At 43.4% G+C, this 26,893-nt stretch overlaps 1 protein-coding gene across 1 annotated transcript in view; it reads right to left on the bottom strand.

Moving 5' to 3' along the window:
* STAB2 (stabilin 2) overlaps positions 1-26,893 on the bottom strand; it is an 805,158-nt gene that overhangs the window by 232,452 nt on the left and 545,813 nt on the right. The window contains 2 exon segments of the mRNA XM_069228991.1: positions 16,427-16,501; positions 25,384-25,457. Of these exon segments, the coding sequence (XP_069085092.1) occupies positions 16,427-16,501; positions 25,384-25,457 (149 nt within the window).

Here is a 26,893-nt window from a genome sequence, read left to right as displayed (position 1 = left end):
TGGTAGACGCTGGCACTTGGAGCAAGAAGCGAGAGCCCCACAGGTCCCCCGCCTTACCGGGGAAGTGAAAAAACAATAAAAGTAGTAGCATTTCCCAGGCGGCACGAGTACCTACAAGTTTCATGTCTCTTCACAGTAACAGACTAGAATCAAGCTCAACAGGGGCTTCTTATCACACTGATTTTGCCAAGCCCTTTCCCATGGCTGTGGTTTTGCTAGGTAGTATATAGGGACATTAGGAATCTCGTTCATCCATTCAATGCTCATCACTAATTAGATGACAACACATTTGGCTATCTTAAAAGAGTCATATTAACTACAGCCATTTATCTGCACCTCATTGAATTTCTTCACTTTGACATTGTCAACACATACCTCGGGCCTTTGGGATGCTTTGTTTTAATTAAACAGTTGAATTATCCTGGTCCGCACCAGTTCCAAGTCATCTGCTATGCGCTGGCCAAGACAGAACGCTGCTCCTGTGACCCTGGGAGTGAAGTGGGGAGATGCAACCACTATAGCTGGGGTGATCCTCAAGAAGGGCCCAATTCATGTCGAGAGTCACTGCCACCCTGGAGGGCGGGGTCTTGTCCAGTCGCAGCATGCGCCAAGCCCCGCTTCATGCCTCAACCAGACCAACCCAGCAATTCGATCCAATCAGTATTCCAAAGCTACAAATTTGACTTGTCAACTTCCCTTACCCACATTGATCCAATATTCCAGAGGCAGTTTATATTGGAGACCTGCTGAAAATATGGGTGCGGCCCAGCACATAGATTTCAAGGACCAGTGAGAGCTCACCAGATGCCAATGAAACTATGACGTTTCCAAGGCTCAGGCCCCTCTCTTTGGGAGAACCCATTCTAGGGCACCATGCCCTTCACAACAAATATAACTCTTCCCAGGGCTCACATCAGCTTCTTCAGAATCATTTGCTCCTATTGCACTGTTTGCCTCAAGGGCACCTGTCTCCGTAACTCTGGGAACAGGGACCTGAACCCAACTCCCTTTTGATCGGCAGAGGGCCATGGGGGCCATTGCCCTTCCCTTTCGAATGGCGTTCACCTATCTCTTAGGACCGACTGATCGATGTTCAACTGCTGTTCACAAGGAACCCTTCTCTACTTCAGCCTTCAAGATTATCATTTGAATATCTGCTACTACAACTAAGATCTGCATCTGTGTGCGCTCCACCCAGGCCCTGTGACCCAGGCCTTCATGAGCACTGCAGTGTCCCTCCTACTCCTCACGGCTTAGACCCTACAACTCTCAGCACTGGCGGCCAGTGGGTATGGGCCTGATTCTCCAGCTCCTTCCATTTACAGGGCTAGTTGATTTAGCAGTTGTTTTTACACACTCCTTAGCATGTTCAGATTTCCATGGCCACTTCTTGCTGCCCCTATCAATCAACACCATTTTTAGGTTGTGCTGAGCATTGGCATCAGGTTCCTTAGCACGGTATTCGGTTCATCCCACCACACCAGTTCTGTTGTCCCACTAGGCACAGGCATGAGCATTTGATGCCCAACTTTATGACAGCGAGCCGGGTTTCTTACCTATTTAATGTTTGAAAATAGGTTCAGATTGTTTTTGTTAATCGTTCACTTTACCAGATAAGACTGGGTTTCAGAGTCCCGGCGATCCTGAGGGATGTTTCAGAGGAAACCAGCTGGTTCAATTAATCTTTTGCCTCTATACCATAGTCGGATGACCGATTTGCACGTCGGGACCACTGCGGACCTCCACCAGTTTCCTCTGGCTTAGCCCTGCCCAGTCATTGCTCAATTTCTTTCGGGTCCCATCACACACGCTCATTCTCCACATCCTTGCTGAAGCGGGTGAGATGGGCCAGTGATATTCCTGCCGCTGGGGCATGGTGGGATCCCAGCTCAGCCAGCACACACTGGCTGTCACCTTCATTGCGCCAGAGGGCTCTGCTCATCCCATCAACTTGTGCATGTGTTTCAAGATGAGTCAGGTGGGTAACTGATATCACCACCTGCAATCTGGTGTGGTCATGACATGGTTAGGTGTGGTGTGACATGGTTAGGGTTCACTGAGCACAGTCTGCTTTTAGCTGACAGTCACACCAGGAGCAGGGGGCCCCATCCATCTTCCCTGCTCCAGCACTCCCTTTGCCCTGCAGACACAGTGAAGCTGCTGCCAGAGGCAGTGGAGTAATGAAACTTGAGGAGGCACCCTGCAAAGTACATGGACGGGGCCCCGTTCCAACTCTCTCAGGATCTCTCAGGCCAGGGCACTCTGCTGAGTGGGCCCCCTGGAGCTTAGAGGCCCCCAGTGCCATTGGGGCCTTTGTTACACCACTGGCCAGAGGGACTATAACACTCTTCGCCAGAGCAGACAGCCACCTGCAACTTGAAGCCTTTCCAGCTGACCTAGAGCCAGTCACTGTGCATCTGTGTAAGGGGGGATTCATCCTTCTGTGCCACTGAGTTTCCCACCATGTTGAATCCTCAGGGCGGACTGCATGGACCCCACCCATTTACCTCTTCACAGTTTCGCACCATCTTGAACTCACTCTTCAAAGTACTTTTCAACTTTCCCTTATGGTACTTGTGGGCTATTAGTTTTGCACCCGTATTCAGTCTTAGATAGACTTCACCACCCACTTTGGGCTGCATTCCCAAGCAACCTAACTCCGAGCAGACCCAATCCTGGCACGCTGAGGGCTGCTACTGGCCTGCCCTCCGGGGTGTGAATATGGAACACAAGACCAAGAGAGCTACGAGAAGCATTCAGGAGATGCCTGAGCCCAGTCTCTAAGGCAGTGACTGTTGATGTCCCACATCATCCAGGAGGTATCAGCGGCAGGCTCAGCACAAGGCTTACCGTACTCTGCCACACACCCCCATGAGAGCAAGGAAGAAGCAGCAGCTCTTGGAAGTCCTTTCCCCATTCTCCGGCATGGACAGAAGTCGTGGTCGTGCTCTTGGTCAGAGCTTTGGCAGGACCCGGGCTTCATTCGCTATCTATCTCTGCCGCAAAGCATGGGGGCTGCAGTCCCAAACATGGAGGCCTGCTGGAGGACTCTGGTTGATCGGGCATACTTAGGCCTATTTGGAGATAGGCTGCTCTGTTGGAAGCACCTTATCGTGCCTCCCCGGTAAGGGCTTCCAAGCCTGCAAGCCCAATTAACCAGCAGGCCCAGGCCTGTAAACCCACCAGGGCCCTGAACTCCCTTCTCTAGCCTTTTGTGTCACGCAGTGCCCAGGAGGGGGAGTAGAGAAGCTCTGACCGTGCACTGGGTCAGAGCTCTGACTGGCCATCGTGAAAGCCTCACACCGCGATACCGACCCCAGTCTGCCAGCTCATAAAGAGCCCAGGGTGGGGTCCCACGGGCCTGAGGAGCTTCCCTCTGATGTGCTCGGGCCAGAGTTTGGCCCTGGGGTGGGCACCTGTTTTGTCCTGGGCTCAGGCCCCCAGCCTGGCATGTCACAAAAGAGCTGGGATGTGGTCCTACGGGCCCCAAGATGCTTTCCCCACTCAGCCAGTTTCAGGAGGGCTTCCCCCATTTCACCAGCATGTGCTTTCAGGCCCAAAGTCAGAGCTCTGGCAAGACCCCCCTTGCCTGAGGCCCAGCTGTGGCTCTAAGAACCTGGCCTCAGAGTCCCGGTCCCCCTCCAAGGACAAGCAGAAGCCTTTTCGTTAAGGGACACGCAAACAGACGGCTGTCCGAGCCCAGCCATCTAATCAATCTGACCCCTCAGGCGTCTGGTTGTTCACTATGTGTTCCTTAGGGGCGTACAGATGGCCGGAATGCCCTAGAAGTCTCTATGAGAGCCCATTTGCTTCTTTAAGCCCAATTAGGGCTCCATGAGGTTGTGCACGGATTACAAGAAAAAGGGGTACGTTTCCTCTAGATTAATAGGGACTGGTATTCCGGACTGCCAGGACCGGGTCCTCGGCTGCCCATCAACCCTGTCTGAAGGGCCTTTACTCCTAGCCTGCCCCTGCAGAGAGCAGACAGGGAAATGAAGCTGACAGCCCCATACAGGGCGACCTGTTCAGGAAGAGACAGGTCAGTACCATACTTCAATCGATTGGACACGCTTGGTCCATTTAGGGATAAAATTGCTTGGCTAGCCTCGGCTTTTGTTTCAAGCAAAGAGCTTCCACCCCAGCAGGTATTGTCCAACTCGAGGGCCTGTCTTTCGTGGAGGCCCTACCTAGCATAGTGAATGCCGAGCAGCCTATCAGCTTGCACCCCCAGGTGGCCCAACCATAGTGGAAGGGAATTGAGTTGTGCCAGGACTCGGATGTCACATAGTGGTCTGGGTCCTGAGAACCAGACTATAGCCGTCTTCCACCCAGCGCACTTCCACAGCACCTCAGAGCAAATGTTCAGTGGGGTGTCCCCGGCACCCCTGCGTCTTGGTCAGACTGTGTCTCGGCCCACCTCTCCTTTCCATCATCGTGGAGACAGCCAGGCGCACTGGTGCCCATGTGATCAGCCTGCCCCCCTGCAACACCCCCAGCAGGGGCTTTCCCCATACAGCAGGCTCCTGAGGGCTACCAAGGGCGGTCTGGGACAGGTAGGCATCTCCCCTCATCCCCATCGAGCAGATGCAGCTACCTGGTTAATCCTACCAGTAGCATATGCTTGTCTAAAAGATTAAGCTATGTACATAAAAGTACACAAGGCCAGTATAGTGAAACTGTGAATGACTCATTAAATCAGTGTTTAACTTATAATTAGGGTGGTCTTCCCCCAACTTTTTACCTGTTTATCTCTACTTTTTTGCTGTATCTTTTTGTGGCCTTAGGACTCTGAGCATTTAACCACTGCTGATCAGTGCTAAAGTGCATGTGGTTCTCCCCTAAACCTTGTAACACTGGTGTATACTAAATGCTATTAGTGAGCCTGCAGCACTGATTGTGCCACCCACTTCAGTAGACATTAAACATGTCTCAGGCCCACCACTGCAGAGTCTGTGTGTGCAGTTTCACTGCTACTTCGGCTTAGCATTTAATATCTCTTGCCAAGTCTTAAACTACCCTTTAATTACACATAAGTCACCCCTAAGGTAGGCCTTAGGTAACCCATATGGCAGGGTGCTATGTAGGTAAAGGGCAGGACATTTACTTTTACATTTTACATGTCCTGGTAGTGAAAAACTCCCAAAGTAATGTTTCACTACTGTGAGGACTACTCCTCTCATAGCTCAGCATTAGGAATTCCTTAATACATGCTTAAGCTGTAATTCCTCATCAGAAAGAAGTAGCTACATCATATTTCATATCAGGGGAATGGTAATGATAAATCCTCTTTAATGGTAAAGTAGGATTTAACATTACTATTTTAGAAATGCCACCATTTCTCTTCTCTTACTGCTCTGTGTGCCTGACAGCCTGCCTCTAATATAGGTCTGGGTTGCGTCTGTGCATTCCATTCCCTCTAGACAGCCACAACAAAGAACACTCAACTGCATCTGCATAGTGAGGGTCTTCCTGGAGCATTAGCCACATCACACTTCAAAGGGCAGTGGCCTGACCCCACACTTCCCACAGCTTGCTTGGCTGACAGGAATGGGTTGAAAGGGGTCCTTGTGCACTTCAGAGAGTTCCTTTGAAGTCACCAGGGATGCGGAATTCCTATTGCCTGACGCCCGGGATATCTTGTTTGGGGTCAAGGGCAACAAGTTTTCATGTTTAAAGACAGCCCAACCCCCTCCAGCACAAACCCTTTGGCTGCCAGTTTACATAGAGGGCAACTGTCTGCAGTTGAGAAGACATGTGTGTCCATAAGTTAATGCTGTTAGAACATGTATTTATGGTTCAATAATTGAAAGCCTTCATTATTAGGGTGAGCGCTGTGAATAAATGCTTTAAAGTCGCACTACTGACAGTGGTTCCAGTAAAAAAAAAAAAGCGTACACACGCTTGAAAAGTTTAACATGAGGCTGTGTGTGATGCTCCCAGAATGCTATCTGATTACATGCAAATGTTTGCAGAAGCATGTATGCAAGAGTGATGATTCTTTTTTTTTTAATATAATGTTCAGAAAAAAATGCAACTAGGAGAAAAAACATTTTGCTACTATGAAATGAAGTGTCATTTAGTAAAATGTGTTGATGCATGCTAATATTTCCCAAAAATATTCCTAATGGAAAATCAGTGAAACCATTTTAAACAAGATTATGGGAAGCATGAAAATAAACAAGCACTGACAAAGCTAACTGATCTGACATTTTTTTGTGAGTCTTTGGGTTTCGTCAATGCGTGTCTTGTTTTGACATGGCGTTTGTAACACCTTATTGTTGTGGGAGCTGCCAGGCCCTCATCATTGTAACAAATAGTGGCAAAAACAAAAACAAGTTTTTGATCTCTAAAAGCACACATTGCCATCGGTGGCATAACAAAGGCCCACAGCCCCCTCCAGGGTGCCCCTTCAGCACAGCACCCGCCCTAAGTGAGTCTGGAGAGGGGGCGCTCCATGTTCTCTGCAGGGGGGCCCTCTCCAGTTTCGCTATGCCACTAATTGCTACTGTAGTTCCTGGCACTGAACAAAAATACTTTGTGTGCCAATATGCTCCTTGTGGAAAAACAGAATGTGATCACTCACAGTAAAGCCAACCGACAGAAAGAGAAATAGAAGTTTAATAAAAACAAAATGTCTTTGTTAGGGACCCAATTCTTAAAGAAAGTCACAAAAGTGCATCCATACTATGTGGGTCATTTTGACCTTGGTGGTCTTTTTGCAAGACTGCTGAGAGACCGCCGTGCGGAAGACCGCCAGTGCAGGCGGTTTGCCGCTTGCCCTATTATGACCGTTGGCAGCTCTCCGTCCCTTTACGGATGGAGAGCCGCCAACAGCCATACTGGCGGGAGGCGGGGAAGTGGAGGTTGCTCCACCTCCACCGCCACGCCAACAGAACACCAGCCAGCGAATCATGTCCTGTGATTCGCCGTGGCGGTGTTCTGTTGGCGGTGTGGTGTCAGCGGAGCTGCCCCCATGGCTGCCGTCCCCTCCCGGAGGATCGACGGACCAGGTAAGTCGATTGTCCGTTAGGGGAGGGGGCTGGAGGGGTGTTGTGTGTTGTGTGTGTGCATGGGGGTGTGCATCTGCGTATGTAGAGGGGGTGTGTGAGTGCGTGCATGCTTGTGGGGGTGATGCGTGTTTGGGAATGAGTGCGTGTATGTCTGTGGGTATGTCTGTATGGATGTGTGCGTGTATGTTTGCATGTGGGTGTGGGTGTCTGACTGTGTGTGTGAATGTTGGCATGTATGTCGAAGTGTGTGTGTGTTGGTGGTGCCTGCATGCGTGTCAGGTGTGTGTGAGTTATGTGATGTTGGGGGTCGGGGTGGGGAGGGGGGCCCTGCCACCTTTGGGGGGTGGCAGGGGTGGTGGGGGGTGTAGGGAAGGGAGTCGGCATGGGGGTGAGGGGTGGGGGAGACCCCTATCAGTGCCAAGGAAGGAATTCCCTGGCACTGATAGTGCTTACTGCCATGGATTTCATGGCGGTTCGAACCACTGGAAATCCACAGCAGTAAAGCCGGGTCCAAATACCGCCGGCGGTATAGTGACGGCTGCCGGGCTGCAGACCCAGGTCTCCAGCCCGGCGGTAACAGCCATGGTCATAATTCCACAAGGTAAGACCGCCAGCCTGTTGGCGGTCTTACCGCTGGTTCTACGGACGGTTCTCCGCCTTCCGCCAGGGTCATAATGACCCCGTATATGTCTTTGAATTAGTAACTTTCATGCATTCACAAGAACTTACAGAAGTAGAACAGGAAATCATACTCCTATAAAATATTTGTGCATTTTAGCATGAACAAATATGCATGTGTAGATTTGCTCATGTGAAAATCAATTGAGCGATTACAAGTTCACTTTCCCTCCAACCACATTTTTCCCAACTCTGGGAAATCTTCTACTTCTGCCATTGTCAGGAGAACATTTCCAACCATTCTCATTATGGGAAAAGATTAGAGAAGAGCTGGTGAAAATCCTTATAACATGCAAGTTAGTAGGTTTGCAGACTCAAAGGCATTCCAGCCCTGGAACTATTGCTTATTGCTTCTTCCAGCCCCAGTATGTAGATCTGAGGAAAGGTGGCAAAATAAGGAAATTGCTATAGTAGGGATTGAAATTGCAAAGTATTCAAGCCCTACTATAGTAGTAGCCCAGGCATAATCAGAGAGGCTATTATCAAGCTCTTACATAATGAGATTGCTGTCATAATTTTTCGCCGTACTACATGGCACCTAAGGGACACGTAGATTTCTTTACAGGACAAGTAGATTTAAGAAGCAACCTGTCACATGGACAAGTAGATATTTTATTAAATTCCACACCCCTGAGTCACCCCCTGCATCAAAGGCACTTTTGGGCATAAGTATTGAGGTTCTGACACCACTAAATCAGTACATTACTGGACCCGGGAAGAACTCTGCTAGAGTGCTGTGCTGTAAGGACTGCCACTTTGCCTTGACTGTTCCAAGGAACCGCTAATCTGCTTTGCTGAGCTGTCCTCCTGCCTGCTGATCTCTGTCCTGCTGAGGACAAGGACTGGACCCATCTCATGGGAACCAGAGTGACTCCAAGGGCTTGCTGGCTTGCCTCCTGTTTTCGGAAGTCTCAGGGCCATCAAAGACTTACCCTTCTTGCAAACTGCTGTGGGACTCTGCCACTTGAGAGTCCGGCAGCTGGTTGCTGACAAAGATCAGAATTTGTCTGTTCACCTACTCAGCCTGTGGGCCTCACAGCCCAGTTTAATTCAGAGGAGCACTTCACTCCCCTGACCAGTGAAAAAAGCTGTACACTGGTCTAAGCATTTTGCTTCTGATCTGCAACTAATGCCTTTGAAGTCCAGAGCCCCACACTAATTACGATTGCTACTTCAGAACTTGCCGCCAGCACCGAGGAAAGCCCTTGTAGCATGGACCCCATGGCATTGCCCTGGTAAATGGGGTGGCTCCAATGACGGCATGTTAGCTCAGCCTGCCCACTTCAGCCGAACCAACTCTGTGCACTGACCGCTTTAAAGCAAAAGGAACATAACCGACTGGGATTGTCACTCCATGTTCCTCGTTGTCCACAGATCACCAACTCCGGCCCTAGGATAGCTCAGCAAGGCCGGTTGCCATACCTCCTTCAAACCCATAAACCCAGTGATATGAATCATGAGGCCACCACCCCCTTGAATTTGGACAAAGGTACAGTTAACCTGGGGAGATCCAGCCAGCCTCTGAAGCTGCCTCGCCGGCTGTTGGGTGTTTGTGTTTGACTGAGAACAAATCGGTCTCGAAGGACCAACATCAACTAACTAGGTAAATCACATAGGGTGCACTGCTTTCAAGCTCTGACTGCCAGCCAACCCCTGGGCCTCACTTATAGCACTACTGTATGGATTATAAAAGAAGCAAAATTTCTCATTTAGCACTGTGATTACCTGGTGTATTTAAGTAGATAGCCTGAGGAATACCTATGTGATTTCTGTCATCTTGGTCTTATTTTACTCAGATAAATATTCTCTATTTTTCTAAACTGGTGTGGAGTTTTTGTGGGGTTTTCTCTGTGCTACTATAGTTTAAGTGTTGAACAAATACTTTACACATTGCCTCTTAAGTTAAGACTGGCTGCTCTGTGCCAAGCTACCAAAGCTAATACGTGCCGATGAGCACTGACCTCCTGGGTTGCATGCATTTAACAGACTAAGACCAATCTGGGCTCGCTTGGCCGCTTTGGTGACTCTAGATAATCTTGGACCAATCACACGTCTCTGTGATGGAGACGATATATTTGGATACCTGCCCTGTCAACTTTTGATGGTACTTTCTGTGCCTACCATAGTGACCACAAGTAACGGGGAATCAGGGTTCGATTCTGGAGAAGGAGCGTGAGAAACGGCTACCACATCCAAGGAAGTTAGCAGGCATGCAAATTACCTACTCCCAACACAGGGAGTTAGTGACAACAAATAACAATACCAAATTCTTTTGTGGCCCTGTAATTGGAATGTAAACCCTTTAAGCCTTTAAAGAGGATCCACTGGAGGACAAGTCTTGTGCCAGCAGAAGTGATAATTCCAACTCCAATAGCGTATATATTAAAGTTGCCGCAGTTTGGATCTTGGGATGGAGGGGGCAGTCTGCCCCGAGATAAGCTACCACCTGTGCTAGCCCCTGCCTCTCTACGCCCCCTTGATGCTCTTTACTGAGTATTCTGGGGGTGCAGACCATTTACTTTGAAAAAAATTAGAATTTTCAAAGCAGGCCAGAGTTTGAATATTTCAGCTAGGAATAATAGAATAATACTCCAGTTCTATTTGGTTGGGTTTCAGAGATGGACACATGATTAGGAGGGACAGTCATGGGCATTCATATTAAGCCATTAGAGGTGGAATTCTTGGACCAGCACAAGATGAACCAAAACGAAAGTATTTGTCATGAATGTTTTCATTAATCAAGAACGAAAGCCAGAGGACTGAAGATGATCAGATACCATCGTAGTTCTGACCACAAATGATGCCAATTGGTGATCCACCAGCGTTGTTCCCATGACCCACGGAGAAGCTTCCGGAAAAACAAAGTCTTTTGGTGCCGGGGGGAGTATGTTTGCAAAGCTGAAACTTAAAGCAATTGACATCAGAGCACCACCAGGAGTGGAGACTGTGGCTTAATTCACTCAACACATGAAACCTCACCCGGCTGGGACACAGAAATAATTGACAGACTGATAGCTCTTTTTCGATTCTGTGGGTGGTGGCGCATGGCTGTTCATAGTTGTTGGAGCGATTTGTCTGGTTGATCCAGATAACAAACAAGACATCTCCATAATAAGCATGCTAAATGTTACATTAGGTGGGAGGAATTATAGAGGTCTGCCTCTACAGGGACGTTGGAGGGGTTTAATCACAGCAGGCTCCTTGTAGTCTCCACTGTGAATAAATCTAAGGTCCAGCTACTTATTAAATTGGCGGGCTGACAAAAATCAAAACGGTATGTATACTCCATTGCTACGGCGCATATGTAACGTCAAGCTATAAATCCCCCATGTAAGCAATATCTATTCACATTTTTCTAGCAGGACCATTTTAATATCGGTGAAACTGTGTTCAAGAGCGTTTTAAAGCCCATAATCCCCTGTGAGTAAAAGAGCTATTACCATTTCCTTACAGTATTCATAAAATACAGTGGTAAGTATATGTAAAAGCCATTTAGCGCCCATCATCCCTGATGCAAAAAAATACAGATCTCTATTTTCTACCTGGATCAGTCCTAATACAGGATTCAATGGCCGTGTAACCCCCATAATGCCTCATGCAGAACACAGCAATGCCCAATAACCTTCAACATTTATTACATGTATTTATTATTTATTAAATAACAGTACCTGGTATGTGTACCACCCATTTAACCCCCACAAATCCACATGTAAGTAAAATGTATGCCCATCAACTCAAATATGTCACTGTATCTACAGTGACAGGTACATGTTATAGCCATTCAACACCCATCATCCCACATGTAGAAATCATTATGGCTATTATCCCAAGAAAGCTACGTAAAATACTGTGCCCAGGATATGTAAAAGGCTTTTACCCCATAACCCCCCATGTAAACATTATCTATTCGCATTTTCCTAACAGGACCAATATAATATAAGGGAAATTGTATTCAATAGCTGTTTAAAGGCCAAAATCCCCTGTCAGTAAAGTAGCTGTTACCATTTCCTTACAGGATTTATGAAAAGCCAGTGGCAGGTATACATAAAAGCCATTTAACGCACATCCACGATAAAATAAAATCCCGATCCCTATTTCTTACCTGGAACAATCCTAATACAGTCCCAAATATATTCAATGGGTATGTAACACCCATAATCCCCCATGCAGAACAGAGCTATGCCCTCTTACATTCAACATTTACTAAATAACAGTACTGGGTGTATGTACCTGCCACTTAATTCCTATTACCCCCAGTAAAAAAAATAGTTATGCCAAATTCTTCAACACATGTCCCTACACTACAGTGACAGCGTTATGCAACAGCCATTTAACACCTATCATCCCCCAATCAGAAATCATTATAGCCATTATCTCAAGAGGGTTATGTAAAATAAAGATGTGTGAAGCAGCCTTTTTCCCCATAATAATCCCCCATTTAAACATTATCTTTTTCCATTTTCCTAACACGACCATTACAATATAGGGGAAAATGTGTTCAACAGCAGCTTAAAGCCCATAATTACCTGTGAGTAAAGTAGCTATTACCATTCCCTTACAGTAATCATGAAAATGGTAGATATATGTCAAAGCATTTTAGGTCCATCATCCCAGATGCAGACAATCCCTATCCCTATGTTCTACCTTGAACAATCCTAATAGATTTCAAAATACATTCAATGGCCATGTAACACCCATGAACCCCCTTGCAGAACACAGCTATGCCCACTTAACTTCAACATTTACTAATAACAGTACTAGGTATATGTACGAGTCATTTACCCCCATAATCCCCTATTAACATTATATATTTCAATTTTTCTCACAGGACCATTATAATATAGGGGAAAATGTGTTCAGCAGCTGTTTAAAGCCCATAATTCCATGTGAGTAAAGTAGTTATTACCATTTCCTTACAGTAATCATGAAAGTATGGTGGTAGATATATGTCAAAGCAATTTAATGTCCATCATCCAAGATGCAGAAAATCCCTATCCCTATGCTCTACCTTGAACAATCCTAATAGATTTCCAAATATATTCAATGGTCATGTAATACCCATAGTCCCCATCCAGAGCACAGCTATGCCCACTTACCTTCAACATTTAACAATAACAGTACCAGGTTTATGCGCCAGCCATTTAAAAAATATTTATGCCTATTTCCTCAAGACACGTCACTACAGTACAGTGGGAGGTGTATGCAACACCCATTTAACACCTATCAACCCCTGGTTAGACATCATTTGAGCCAATTTCCCAAGAGAGCTATGTAAAATACCATGCCTAAGGTATGTATCAATCATTTGTCCCCTTTATTTCCCCTTTGAACGTTATATATTTCCATTTTCCTAACAGGACCATTATATTATGAGGGAAGATCCCCATAATCCTCTTCGAGTAAAGTAGCTATTTCCATTTCCTTACAGTAATCATGAAAATACACTGGCGGGTATATGACAAAGCTACTTAATGCCCATCATCCCCAATGTAGAAAAACCCTATCCCTACCCCCTACCTTGAACAATCCTAATACAGTTCCAAGTATATTCAATGACCACATACCTGCATAATACCCCCATGCATAACACAGCTATGCCCATTTTCCTTCAACATTTACTAAATAACAGTTTCAGGTATGTGTAACAGCCATTTTAATGCCCATCATCCCTATCTAGAAAATCCCTATCCAAAGTCCTACCTGAAACAAAACTAATACATTCCTAACACCTATTATCCCTCATGCAGAACAAAGCCATGCCCATTTTCTTTCAGCATTTACTAAATACCAGTACCAGGTATATGTAATAGCCATTTAACCCTCATATCCTGATAGGTAGACAATAAGAATTACTCAAGAGAGATTACTTTCAGTTTGCCAGTGTAAGCTAAAACACATCCTGGTAAGTAAATAATAATTGCTGAAGAGAGTTAACTTTCACTTTACACATGTAAGCATTAAACTACACACTGCCGCGTGTTGACACTTAAGAGAATGCAGCCCATCATCCCCAATGATCCTTTTAGTACGTCCCGTTGTTGGGTTGTGTGGTTCACTAATTACGTACCCCTTTTGTGCTTTGGAGCAGACTCTGGATTTATCCAAAAGAAGATCTCTTTCAGAGGTGGTATGATGACTGTCTTTGACTTATGGAGGACTCTTAAGTTGTTTAAATGTTGCACAGTTTTAGCATGGTGGTGCCCCGCAGATTGGATGGAGGGTGGTGGTTCTTGTTGGTCCACACACAAGGTTTTGTGGGATATATTTCGAGTTGTCATTGCTTTTAAACTCACAGTGGTTGTCGAGTCTTTGAGTGGTCCACAAAGACTAAGGGCCTGATTTGTGTTGTATTATTTCTATAGCATTTTCTTAACTACGTGGCCCAATGCTCTCTCCCTCAAACTGTCCAGAAAGCAGTTACGATGCATGTAGTGCATAGATGGGAGAAGGGCATTGGTAGTAGTCAAGTTTAGTAGTTATGTTTATTGCTGTCATATGTGGGGCCTGGAGAGCATACTCAGACTTTGAACAGCAGCATGAAGGTGTAAGCAAAGGAGTGCCAGAATAATATTGCAAACAGCATTTACAAACCAGCCAACAATTGTGTCATGGGCTTCAACTTTGGCCACTATTTGCAAAAAGCTAAAACATTTGTGGTGCATGGATGAGAGAAGGGGTTGATAGTAGCCAAAAGGTAGGATTAAGGTTAGTGTTTATGGCATAGGATTTTTCACGGGTATTGATGAGGGTACATACTGTCTTAATAGGGTTTAATTTATAATAGGCATGTGTCAACCATCCTTCAATGCTGGATAGGCAGTTTCATTGTGAGGCTTTCTTTGTCTATGTTTATGGAGACTTTGAAATACATTTAAGTATCAATGATATTCTGCTGAATGTGTTTCGGTTATGAGGATGACTCTGATGGCCTCTATATACAGATTGAGGCTAGCTCGGGAATGAACAGAGCCATGAAGAATTCCGCATATCATAGACATATGATGCCAGTAAGCGTTGTTCATCTAGATGTAATGTGTTTGGTAGTACAGGTAACAAGAGAAACACCTGCTGGTTTACTGAATTTCAGTTCTTGCCACAAGAACATGAATGAAAGCTTGTTGAATATTGTTGAGGCTGAGCAGAACAAGCTGTTCAGTCACATTTATCTGCAATGAGGAGGAGGAGGAGGTTATCTTCAAGTTGGATGATGGCAGCCTCTATGCTGTAGGAAGGTCTGAAGCCCAACTGACAGTCATGTAGGAGGTGGCAGTTTATGTGCACATGACATCTTCTACCTTTTTTATAATATTTCCGGTGCAGGGAAGATTGGTTAATAAGTGTAACTGTTTGTGCTGCTATTGTGTATGAGCATATAGGAATTCCACTGAAATCAATACTGCATTTCACATTGTTTCTTCAACTTTTGTTTTATATGTCCTCACTACATGCATACAGTGCTTTGCATCATTTCACAAATTATTTGGAAACCCATAACTCACATCAGCGAGGTTGTCTTCAGGAATAACACTTCTGCAATGATTAAGAAGTAACAGTACAAGGAGCAGTTAAGTCAGGGTGAGTCTATGTTGCCGGCATCTTTCATCAGGCAGGACAAATGTTATTACATCCTCACATGTGACCACACTTAACATCGTTTTAAATGCAGTGTGCAAGTCCACTGAGCTTTGATGACCCTATGAAGCAACAACAGACAGTACAGGCCAGAAATTCTCAGAACCTTTCAGTCGACTACTTTTTTGAGCTTGCACAGAGTATTCATAATTCATAATACATAAAAATTATGCTTCAACCTTCTTCTGATTTTAGTCCTTACATCAGGCTTGCGGTGAAAATACACTGCAAGCCTAGTAGTACACACCATTCAAAGCGGAAGTCATTGTCCTCTACTGTTTTCGTTGTTATATGAAAAGTAAAGTAAAAAGTACACTTAACCTTCAAAACATTAAGGCCCAATTCATGCATGGAGTTGTTCGTTTACATCAGTAGGGCTACTCCTAAGAAAGGATGCACGTGTATGACTTCTGAGAATTCACACATATCCCCAGTAGTATGCGTGGAAAGCTGTCCAGGCATAACACTGGGAATGTTAAGTGATAGCTGCTATTTCTCTGAGGAAGTAGTATAGGATCCCTCTACCCCCCTACACTATACAAATGCAAAATGGTTTCATTATTTTCTCCATGAAAAAAACATTTTTCTTCCTTCCTCCTACATGCTAACAAGTCTGGAGGTGGGCCATTCTCCTTCCGACCCCAGAAGGGGAGCTACTTCAGCTGTGTGCCTGACTAAATCACTGACCATTTCCAGGGTGGGAAGCGTTCGAAATTAGTTTGTAGCTTGCAACAAACTCTTGAGTCTGTGAGCATTCTTAAAATATTCAGGCAGCACTCACCTTGAAACGCCTACTCTCCATCCCTTGTGGGGGATATACTACTGCATAATTGTAAGCAGTCATGGTGTACATTTTTGCATTAGTAAAACAATTTACGCCATTTCTATTCGTAAACAGCATTGTTGAAATTAATGTTTAATTAGCATTTAGAAGCACAGTGGAGTACACCTACACCAAAATGACCTGGAAAGAGGATCTGGCGTTATTGTTTTAATTTGATTGTTACATAAGTTCTCAGACTTTGAATTTGTGCTTAGACAGTAATAGTGTGAAACTGAATGTTTTGGTGATTCTGTGCGAAGTACTGTGTTCAAAGCATACTTACTACTGTTTTGCAAGGGTTAATGGGTACACACAACATGCCATCACCGGAATATCCTTTGAAACAATTGCACACCGACTAAAAGAAAAGTAAAAAGTAAAATTAGAAATGATGAAACGTGAATATTTAAATAGAAATAAGCACTATTCTCCAATTCAGAAAACAGATTACGTCTTCGGTTTAGCCACTTGGCCCCTGAATATTTATTAGAGCTTAGATGCCTGAGGGAATAGTTTAGTACTTTATGGACACCATGACAATGATGGACTTTTTAAACCCACTTCTGCATTTCCTAAATTCTCAGGCAGAGAAGACTGTCAGAGGTCTGGTATCTGATGATCCTACTTTGGGTGAGTGCAGGATATTATCCTATCAAGAGAACAAAAGCTACAGTCCATAAATACCCTTCTGTGAAAGGAATTAGTTGCAAGTGAAAGAAAATAGTGTGTAGCCTACCCGACAGAAATGTAAGCATCATCCCAAGTAACAGCATGTATTGCGTAGGTTGAAAGCAATGGCAACAAGTCATAAAATTACTCCAAAGGATTTGGTTGAGACATAGAAGGTACTAATGGATCGCTGGACTTGGAGACAATATGATAAGGTCCATTAGGTTCATTTTAAATTACAGCCAGGTTCCTCCATCTATTCTTTTTGAAGGTAAAGTCTCACAGGGGTCTGAAGAAACAGACTCCTTGTCCACATCCTTGCTAACCTTTGGTGACTTTGAGGCATTCAACCAATCACCAGCTCAGTCAAAGCATCTTTTACAACTTCTTAACCCACATAACCAACGAATGTCTATGAAACTACACTTGGCAGAGAACCCTTGCATTCATTCCCATCTCCGTGTTTGCACTCAGAAAAGAGCCATGCAAATGGACTGATAGTTGGTGCTGGGAGATGAGGTGAGAGGTGCTCACAGAACCTTTAGTTGTCTTTCATGAATTGTGCATTATTAACAAGACGAGAAAACAGACATTAAAAAATAGACGGTGTCAGAAAAATTGTCTAGGATCAGGAAGAAAATGGTGTCACTTCAGTTATTCCAATCACGATACAATATGCCGACATAAGAAACCTCTCAGTGATCTTATTCCGCTTTTTAGAAAGAACAGGGGCAGATGAGTAACTCAATGACTTCAAATATTCACAGTTTAAGGAACTTTAAAATGTCTCTCTCTTTGCCTCTTTGTTTTCAGTTTTGATCAGGAAATGTACCTATCTGGCCTTGGTGAATTGTGAATGTCACCACTCATTCATTGAACTATCTGGCCTTACATCTGTGGCACAGTCAAGAGATGAGTAATGTGCACTCAAGGGTAATATGCAGTATTGGGCAGGTCATAAAAAGTAGGTACAAATTGTGCATAGATTGTTTGTGACCGGCTGAGATTTAAACAGAACATTGCACAATGCAGATTCGTGGGTGGTTGCAGAACATCCTGCCAAGAGAATATTATTTGGGCAGGAGATAGTTTGCAATGCCTGTGAATGTCTGTGAACACAGGAATGGAGGCTTGTACTAGAAAGCAGACCTCAATTTCTTGCATATGCATTCCTGACAGATGCGGCTTCAAAAAAGTTGTCCTTTGAGGAATGATATACCTAGAAGCATGCAACAACAGTACCATGGCTGGTCCCAAACTCCACCATGGCCAGTCCCAAGCCCGGCCGCGAAAGAAGGAGGGTTATGCATGGATCTAGCTACCCTACTATGTAAGAATCCTAGCTACAGAAACCAAAAGAAGGCCACGGTCCCCTAATCATCACAGCAATGTTCCAAACAAAAAAAAAGAGGTTCAACATGAATATCTAATGTTATGCACCTACAAATGACAGCAAAAGAAAAGGAAAAAGAACAGTTTTACAACAGACTCCAGTCCATCCTGGAGAAATGCCCTGAGAGACATCACCATATTGATTAGGGCTGGGTGGAGGGCTGGGTGGAGCTTGTGGAGTTTTACTCTGTGGAATTTCACAGTGACATAAAAATCTCCACAATATTCTGTGGAGTTCCGCCTATATCTGAGCTCTGCACTCTCACTTAGATACTCAGTGTCCCTCATCCCCCTCTTGAATGAAAGCACCCTCCCATCACGGTGCCCTTGGCACTCCACCATCTGGACCCTCACTTGGTGCTCTCTACCACTCATCTCTCTTGGGAGCTCTTCACACTCTTCATGCTCCTATGTGTCCTCTGCCTCTCATCCCTCTCAGAGGTCTACACGCTCTTGTTGTGTCATCAGTCTCTCATCCCCGGATTCTCTGCACCCTCCCATACTGCCTTTTGCATCTTACACCAAAACAAACACTCAGCTTCTCACTAATAAAGCACCTCTGTTGCTATTTTCTGTGGTCCCTTGGAGGCTCCACATATCGAGTTAGCACTGGTGCTACCCGGCCTGTGTGCACCTGTTGGGGAGAGCAGAGTCTCAGTTGTCTCTCTTTCTTTTCCACAAACTACTGATTCATTTTTCATGTGTTTCCCAAGAATGTCAGAGACCTGAACACATTCCAATCAATGTGTTTGGAGGTTCACCACGGTTGTTGCTTCTTCTTGCCACCAATGCTTAGCCAAAGCTCGAAATCATGCTGTAATTCAATGAGCTTTCCACGAAAGCTGATCAAAAATCTTATAATATGGGAGACACTGTTCCTAATAGTACCCTTTCCCCTATTCAATACCACCGCCATCTATTTACACCAACAATCACACCTTCATAACATCGTAGTAGACCCGGTTATCCCCACCAATACCCAACTTGCCTTTAAAAAGGTAGTCATACATGTCGTCTCGGCTTTCCATGAATGCAACTTCTGGTGTAAGCTCTGTTTCCAGAGAAGTTAAATGGTCAGTAACAGCTCCTGCACCCACTCATGCACATCTGGACCCACCCACAACCCAGAAATATGTCGAAAATTCCAGTCTATCCCTGAACAGGTCACAATGTAAAAATTCATCAGAATCACCATCTTGGAATAGGTCAAAGGGGTGGATGTTGTAGCATCCTCAAACTGGCTGTGTGTAGCCATGGCATCCTAGATTCCTGGTCTGATAGGCAAGGCTCTACTTCTAGCACTGACCTCATTTGGGTCTTATATCTGAGGTGCGACCCACATGATTAACTTTGTAATTCATTTCATGCTTGAGTTCCAAGTGTTTGTTTCATTTTCCTTAAACCCCCACCTGCTGAATGATTAATTCGACCGACACAGCAGAGCAGAGGAATACTTTAGTCATTCTGTGTTACAAGAGTAATGCAGATTTACTACATTTCACCAATTCCACCGGTGGAAATAAAAATTCTGCCCACCCCTGATATTGGTGGGTGACCCCAATGCCAAGATTGGAATCACCAACACCTAATACGAAGAAGCAATGGACAACCATAACATGGGCAACATGAACGAAAATGGTGAAAAGCTAGCAGATCTCTGCGCCCTGAACAGTCTGGTGATAGATGGCAATGTATTCCCACATGAAAGAATACACAAGGCAACATGTGTTTCACCAGACCATTTAACAGCAAACAAGACTGACCACGTTTGCATTCTCAAGAAATTCCAGAGGTCCTGGCAGGATATGAGAGTGATGAAACGAGCGGACGTGGTGTCAAACCATTACCTTGTTGTGGCCAGGCAGAAGCTAAAGCTGAAGAAAGCATGGTTGAAACCAACAAATCAACACACAGATGAGTGAATACTCAGTCACCCTCAGCAACAAGTTTAAAATCCTGCAAGAACTAGAGGACGACAGAGACCCAGTAAAAAGTCAGTGGTAGAAGATTAGAGAAACAGTGACACCAAGACTCTCAGCAAAATCCGAGAGAAAGGAAAAGAAAGCAGTAGACAGTACCAGGTGAACAAGAGCAGAAAAAGCAAAAGCTCAGGTGAGTACAGCAAAATGAGCAAGGAAGCAAAGAGAAGCTCAAAAGCAGAGTTGTGAAGATTCATTGATGGTCTTGCCATAGAAGTCCAAGATTAAGGAAAACATGTAATCTTGAAAGAACCTGACGACATAACAAAGAAACTCCCGCCGACACAGCAAGCCAGAAAGACCTCTTAAAGACAAAGCTGGGAAGACAATCATGGGTAAGAATGCCAACAACGAAGATGATTGGAACACTTTGAAGAACTGCTGAGTCAGCCCATGCTGCAGTCTCCACCAGACATATAGCCAGCCAAGGACTTGCCAATTGACTGCAGCAGACCAACCAAGGAAGAAATACGGAAAGCCATCAAACATCTGAGAAACAGGAAGGCAGCAGGACCTGACAACATTCCTACGCAGGCACTGAATGCAGACATTGAAACATCAGTAGACATAATCTACTACATGTTTGGAAGGACATGGGAAGAGGAAAAGGTGCCATCAGACTGGAAGGATGGATATCTCATTAAGATCCCCATAGAAAGGTGACCTGAGTAACTGTGCAAATTACAGAGGAGTAACTCTTCTATCAACCCCAGGCAAAGTGTTCAACAGAGTTGTCTTGAACAGAATGAAAGAATGATGCTCAGATGTGAGGCCAGCATGCTGGCTTCCACAAAATGGATCCTGCACAAACCAGATTGCAAGACTGCACATCATCATTGAGCAGTCGATGGAATGGCACTCCTCCCCTGCTATGTCATCTTCATTGACTATGAGAAGGCATTCGACAGTGTGGACAGAGAGACCCTTTGGAAATTCCTCTGATACTTCGACATTCCAGATACGTTTGTAAGAATCATCAGGAACTTTTACATGAGAATGATCTGCGAGAAAGTACATGGAGGAAAACTCACAAAAGCCTTCCAAGTGAGGACTGGAGTCCATCAAGGTTGTATGCACTCACCTTTTTATACGTCAAATGCCCATATTCACGTTCAAGTACCGTTTGAAGTGGTCAGGTGGATGTAGCACTTGTATTTCAATTTGTTATGTGATTACATGAATATCTAGTCCCACCACTCTCTGTAACCATGTCATGTACCTGTATTACTAACAAGAAAAACAATGAGGGGCATATTTAGGCCCTGCACTACTCTCTGATATAATGATTATGAGCATTCTGGAACTATATGTGTCCTCTTGATTACGATGTCAAATTGTTATTAGTGATGATTTCATGATTATGAGCATTCTGGAATTATATTTATCTTTTTGATTACGATGTCAAACTGTCAGTAGAGGTGATTACCATTATTCATACTATTTTCTTGCGTATATCTCAGTAATTGTACACACTTCAGTATTTCTGTATTATTAGCATGCTCAATTTGTTATTTGACGACATGTACAAATAGGTCCTGCATTATGTTCGGATATATGAATTGTCTGATGGTATCAAATAGCATTGAATAGTGATAAATCTTGTTAATCTCCAACATGACTTTTACATCAGATTCATAATTTCCCTTTCTGGGCCAAAAAACTGAATGATTATCCCTTCACAGCATTACGCATTTAATCTTGAAATAGATGTCCGCCTTCTCACTCTCCCCCCCTTCCTTTTCTTCGTTTCCTTCTCCATTTTTATTCTGCTTCTCTATTCTTGTTTCATTAAGGCAGGGTTTCTACCCACCACTTACTGACGCAGTACACACTATTAAGATGACCACCATTTGTAACCTTATGGTCCATCTTCTATTTCCATTCTTCGGCCCTGGACTTTTGGGATCAAAAGAATTTCAAAAGAAACTCTTGTAAGTAAGACCGTAAATAACTTTGGTTTAATGGCCGCCTTCCCTTCTTTCTACGTATATTCATTTCCTTTGATTCCCCTGTTTTTGTACTGAGTACGCTGTATGCTATCAAGATGCCCGCTACTTTTAACCCTTTGGTCCACCTTCTATTTCTACTTCCTCGGCCCTTGACTTCCCGGATTAGAGGATTCTTAAAAGAAACGTCTATACGTCGTAATGCCGATGGCAGCTGCAAAATTGAATTAGTGCCGGTGAAATGCTGCTGGATTTTTCTGTCGAAGAACGGCTCTCCAATTATAATTAGGGCCATGGCTAATACTTATTCGATATCAGGAATTCCTTTCACTGGGTAAGAATTTTGATCTTCTATTTGTTTATCTGTACCGACGAAGGAATCAGTTTTTAAATATACTGATCGGTTTATATAACCGACCACATGACAATGACCATCGGGGACGATTTATAAAATGTAAAGGTTTTCTTGCTCATTATTACTCTATGAGTGACACAAGTTGCCCACTCTGAGAAACGTTTGAATGACTTAACATGGTGGCCAGGTTGGATACAATTATCTCAATGTTTCTACTGGCACACATTGCCCATGGCCTCTGCCTATTTAGTTATACAATGGTCTGGTCTTCTTCTGTTTCTCTTTCACCAGATCTATTAGGAATATGTAAGTGAAGAATGTTTAATCCATGACCAACCAGAAACTAAATAGGTATGTTTATCTTTACCAATTATTGACCATTGCATGAATATACAAGCACAAAGTCGGCTTTTGACACTGGGGTTAATCACAACCATCGTATTTTATGCAATATATTTTTCTTTTCACTACTCAACATTTTCTAATATGTTCTCTTTACCCTCGAGTCACGAACAAATTCCCTTGCCGGATTCTTATGTCACATCACTGTGGTTCCACTGTAGTCTAGGTAATTCCAAGAAATATTTTGGACTCACCATTGTGCATATACTTATATAAGTACATGTTTATTCTTAACTTCCTTTAGATTTGTATTTATACTCACCTTTACGTTTTGTCTCACTATCATGTTTTGTCTTTACTATGTATTTAAGTGTCTTTTGTATGCTTATTTTTATTACATATTATGTTACAGCCCTGAAGAAGCCCTATGTTAAAGGGCGCAACGCGTTGGCTGTTACTGTTTTGTACATTATGTTGTACCAAGACCAATATGGAAGAAAATAACTGAATGGAAGAAAATAAAGAGAAGATTGGATGTATTCATATCACAAGAGAATTGGACTTTCTTTATATGTGATCTGATAATTGTCAATAAGTGATGCACCACCATTATAGTTTTCATTTGGTTTTCTTTTAACCTTTTGAGCCACTTTGCAGCAGGTGCTCTGGTGGAGTTGCACACTAAAGATATCTGAATATCACATTATTTGATAGTTGGGAACCTATAGGGATTAGTGCGCTTTTTATGAGCCTGCTGCGCTCTGTTGTTGTATAGTTTTAAGTATGCAATGAGAACCGGACAACACTCAGGCCCCCCAAGAGCCGACAGTCATAATTCCCAAAGGGAAAGACTTTTTACTGATAGATTTCCCTCAACAAATCCAATAATGTCCTAGGTTGGGTGGCAGCATCTGATCAATGGTTAGTAGCCACAACTGCTGTTGCAAAGCACTGATGCATACTATTGGAACTCCCAAATAAGAGGAGATGCCACTTTCACGTCTCCTCCTACTTGTGATTCTAAATGGGTCACAAAATCCTTTTTACTAGTTGGAAAGACATTTCTGAGTATTATACATAGCAAGTCAATTTTTGTGGGCTCAAAGCCTTTGTTTTTTAAATTCACAGGCTTTGTGAACACAGAATTGTCTTGTACAGGAGGTTCTCAATTCCTAGTGAGTAGCACACACCACACATTCCCTGGAAGGATTCTCTCAAAACTCAGCACCCTTGCTTTGGTTTTTCACGGTGCCCTCTCTCACATTTCTCCTTTTCGCCAGAGCTGGTTCTTTCTTTTTCCCTGACTTTGAAATGAAATGTCATTTAAATACTTGTGTTACACAGCTTTGAATCTTTCCTAATTAGCCGTCCAAAGCCAGGCTCTCAACTGAATTAACTTCATCATTGATAGATAACATTCCACTTTCTACAACCCTACCAGAGGAAACCCTTGTTCACCTTGATTCAAGTGCCCTGTTTTTTTAAGAGCACACCAAATTGTTTAACTTAGCTCTCTAATCTAGATTTCGGCACTGATGATTCTCTGTTGCAAAATCGTTCATGTCTTAAGCTAATGATGACCATCATATAACTACTAACCTGTACTTGATAGCTGTAGGAATGTCTTTTAATTTATATGTTGGCTAGGAAGAATTGCCATATTAGAGTATTCCATAGTCTTCTCTCCATATGTTGAAAAAAGCCTGTAAGTAGTTGATTTGAATCTCAAACACAAAGACCAGGTTTCTGTCTCTTGCAGGCACTACACTGGTTAACAGTGCCTTTTGGGATAAAAGACAAACTCTTTCTTGTTAGGCTTCCTAGAAACAGCTCAGGTGTCATCCTTCCAAGTGTGTCCAACAAAGGTCTGGGGGGGCAGTGTCCACATTAGGTTATTAAAACAACCACTAGACAAATGAGTTTCACTTAATGTAAATACATATTTGTGGACCTACTGAAAATCTGTCATGGATCTATGGTCCACCTTAATCTAGTGTGCACAACACTATCCTCGACCCTTCTACTCAGACTCAAATTCTGTTTCTTATTCTCCCAAACTAAATCCTCCATTGTGGAAGGAAGGCTAGGATGGCAGTCTTTTGGGTAGTACTCTTCTGATAACCTTTAGACCCAAAGAGAACCATTCCGTCACTTCTTAATCTTCCATCTACCGTCTCCGTGGGTTCTCAAATCTCCTGTTAGTATTCATTGGAAACCATCAAGAAACAGTTAAGTTAAACCTGTATGCTTTATATGTATAATGATTCACTTTCACGTTCATTCACTCATGGATGGAAACGTATATCGTCTGTGATACGCAATTACACCTTGGTACTGATAGCTAAAGAATATTCAAGGAAAATATCATGCATGAAGCTGCATACTCTCTAGATTTTCATTGAGTTGGTTATCATTCATTCACTCCACATTTTAAAATCTTAGAAGGCATGCTCATGATAATTCCCTTCACATTTTATCAAATGAGTTATTTGGTATTGCACTGTCATTTTCCTAAACCTTTCGTTGTATTTTTTACCCATGTGTTATTTCACCATACCTGATTTGCTCCAGTTTTGGTGCACTCTGCATTCACATGACAGCCACCGTTATTCACAGAGCAGGGGTTGATTTCTTTAAGGAAACAAAAATATTCTCTTAACTGGTTTAGCAAGAAAATGACAATGAAGCACAACTCATGTTATTAAAGCACTGAAAGAGTTTTGTGTATATATTACAAATAGTTTTTTTCAACAGTTGAAAATGCCGGTATTACATGTTGAAAATCTGTAAATGACTGACATGTTTAACAGTTTCCTTTGTTTGATTAAAAACTATATTTGAATTTTTTTTTAAATCCTCATTGTTGTTAAGTATTTATCTACGACTTTTCTTTTCTAACAGTAAAAAGAGGGGTAATGGCTGAGATATGAAAGAAAATTGGACATGTTTGCTAACGCATTATAAAAGCAAGCATTTAACTGTTATGAACCAGTTTTTAACAAAAATGTCAACTGTTCAACTTCCACTGAACTTTTGATACTTCTAACACTAAGATATTTTGCAGGTTTTGGAAATTGTGTCCAATTTACAACACTAACACAGCCACTCAAGAGATATCTTCTAACAAAAATCTTGCATTCCAATGTTCATTGTCTCTTCTCAACCAAACAAATTATTTCAAAATGCAACTATGTGGTTTCAACGCACATGCACAAAATGAGGATCAAAAGTCGATTTTAAGCAAGTTCTCTTTTCTGCAGATAGGAAAAACCTTCAGGTAGGTTAAAGAGTTTCAGGCCATTAAATCTGGAGATTTCAGTTAAAGTAAATATCAAGTGTTGTCAGGTGACAACATGGACAAGTGTTATTTAAACTTTTTCCTCTATATTTGTTTTAATTGGATATTTTACAACAGTTTCACAGAGTTCAGAACAGACTCATTGGTGGGTAATGAACCACGATCGAGGACTGAAGCCAAACTGAGCAACTGCAGGTCAATATTGAGGGTTCAGGTGGATGAGAAAACATCAAAATCTCTACTAGTCAGGGCAGGGATGCACAAGGTGAAAAATGGAACACAGCCATAAGGCACCAAAATAGCACAAACGCAAGGGCTGGGTATAGTATCTTATGATAACATCAGCAAACAAAACAGTATAGACAATGAAACATCTACAGTAATCCGTATGGAAAGGATCATCAACAAACCAGAGAGAAGCACAAGAAGCCTATTGGGAAATAAGGAATTTGTAATATTCTTCTCAACTCCCTTCACCGCTGATCCATCTGAATTTTCAAAGACCCTCTCATGTTTGCTCATCATTTTAAAAGCCTGACTGAAAAAGAGATGCTTTTTCAACTTGGTCAAGGACATCATGGTTAGGGCTTAGGGAAAAGGCGGGAGTAGTCTTACATTGATGGTATAAAGCATGCATTACTAGGCCTGCAGTGTTTTCATCTCGTCTTTCCTTTATATGGGCGTTTACAGAAACAAAAGGATGAGTCCATGCACACTGGTTTCTGTCGGTGGGTACAAAGACTAATTGTCACCAGTGATTCCGCATTGA

This window comes from Pleurodeles waltl, chromosome 4_1 (assembly GCF_031143425.1).
Source record: "Pleurodeles waltl isolate 20211129_DDA chromosome 4_1, aPleWal1.hap1.20221129, whole genome shotgun sequence".
Taxonomy (NCBI): Eukaryota; Metazoa; Chordata; class Amphibia; order Caudata; family Salamandridae; genus Pleurodeles; species Pleurodeles waltl.
The sequence above is the reverse complement of the archived record's forward strand: the minus strand, read 5'-3'. Positions and strand labels throughout refer to the sequence as shown.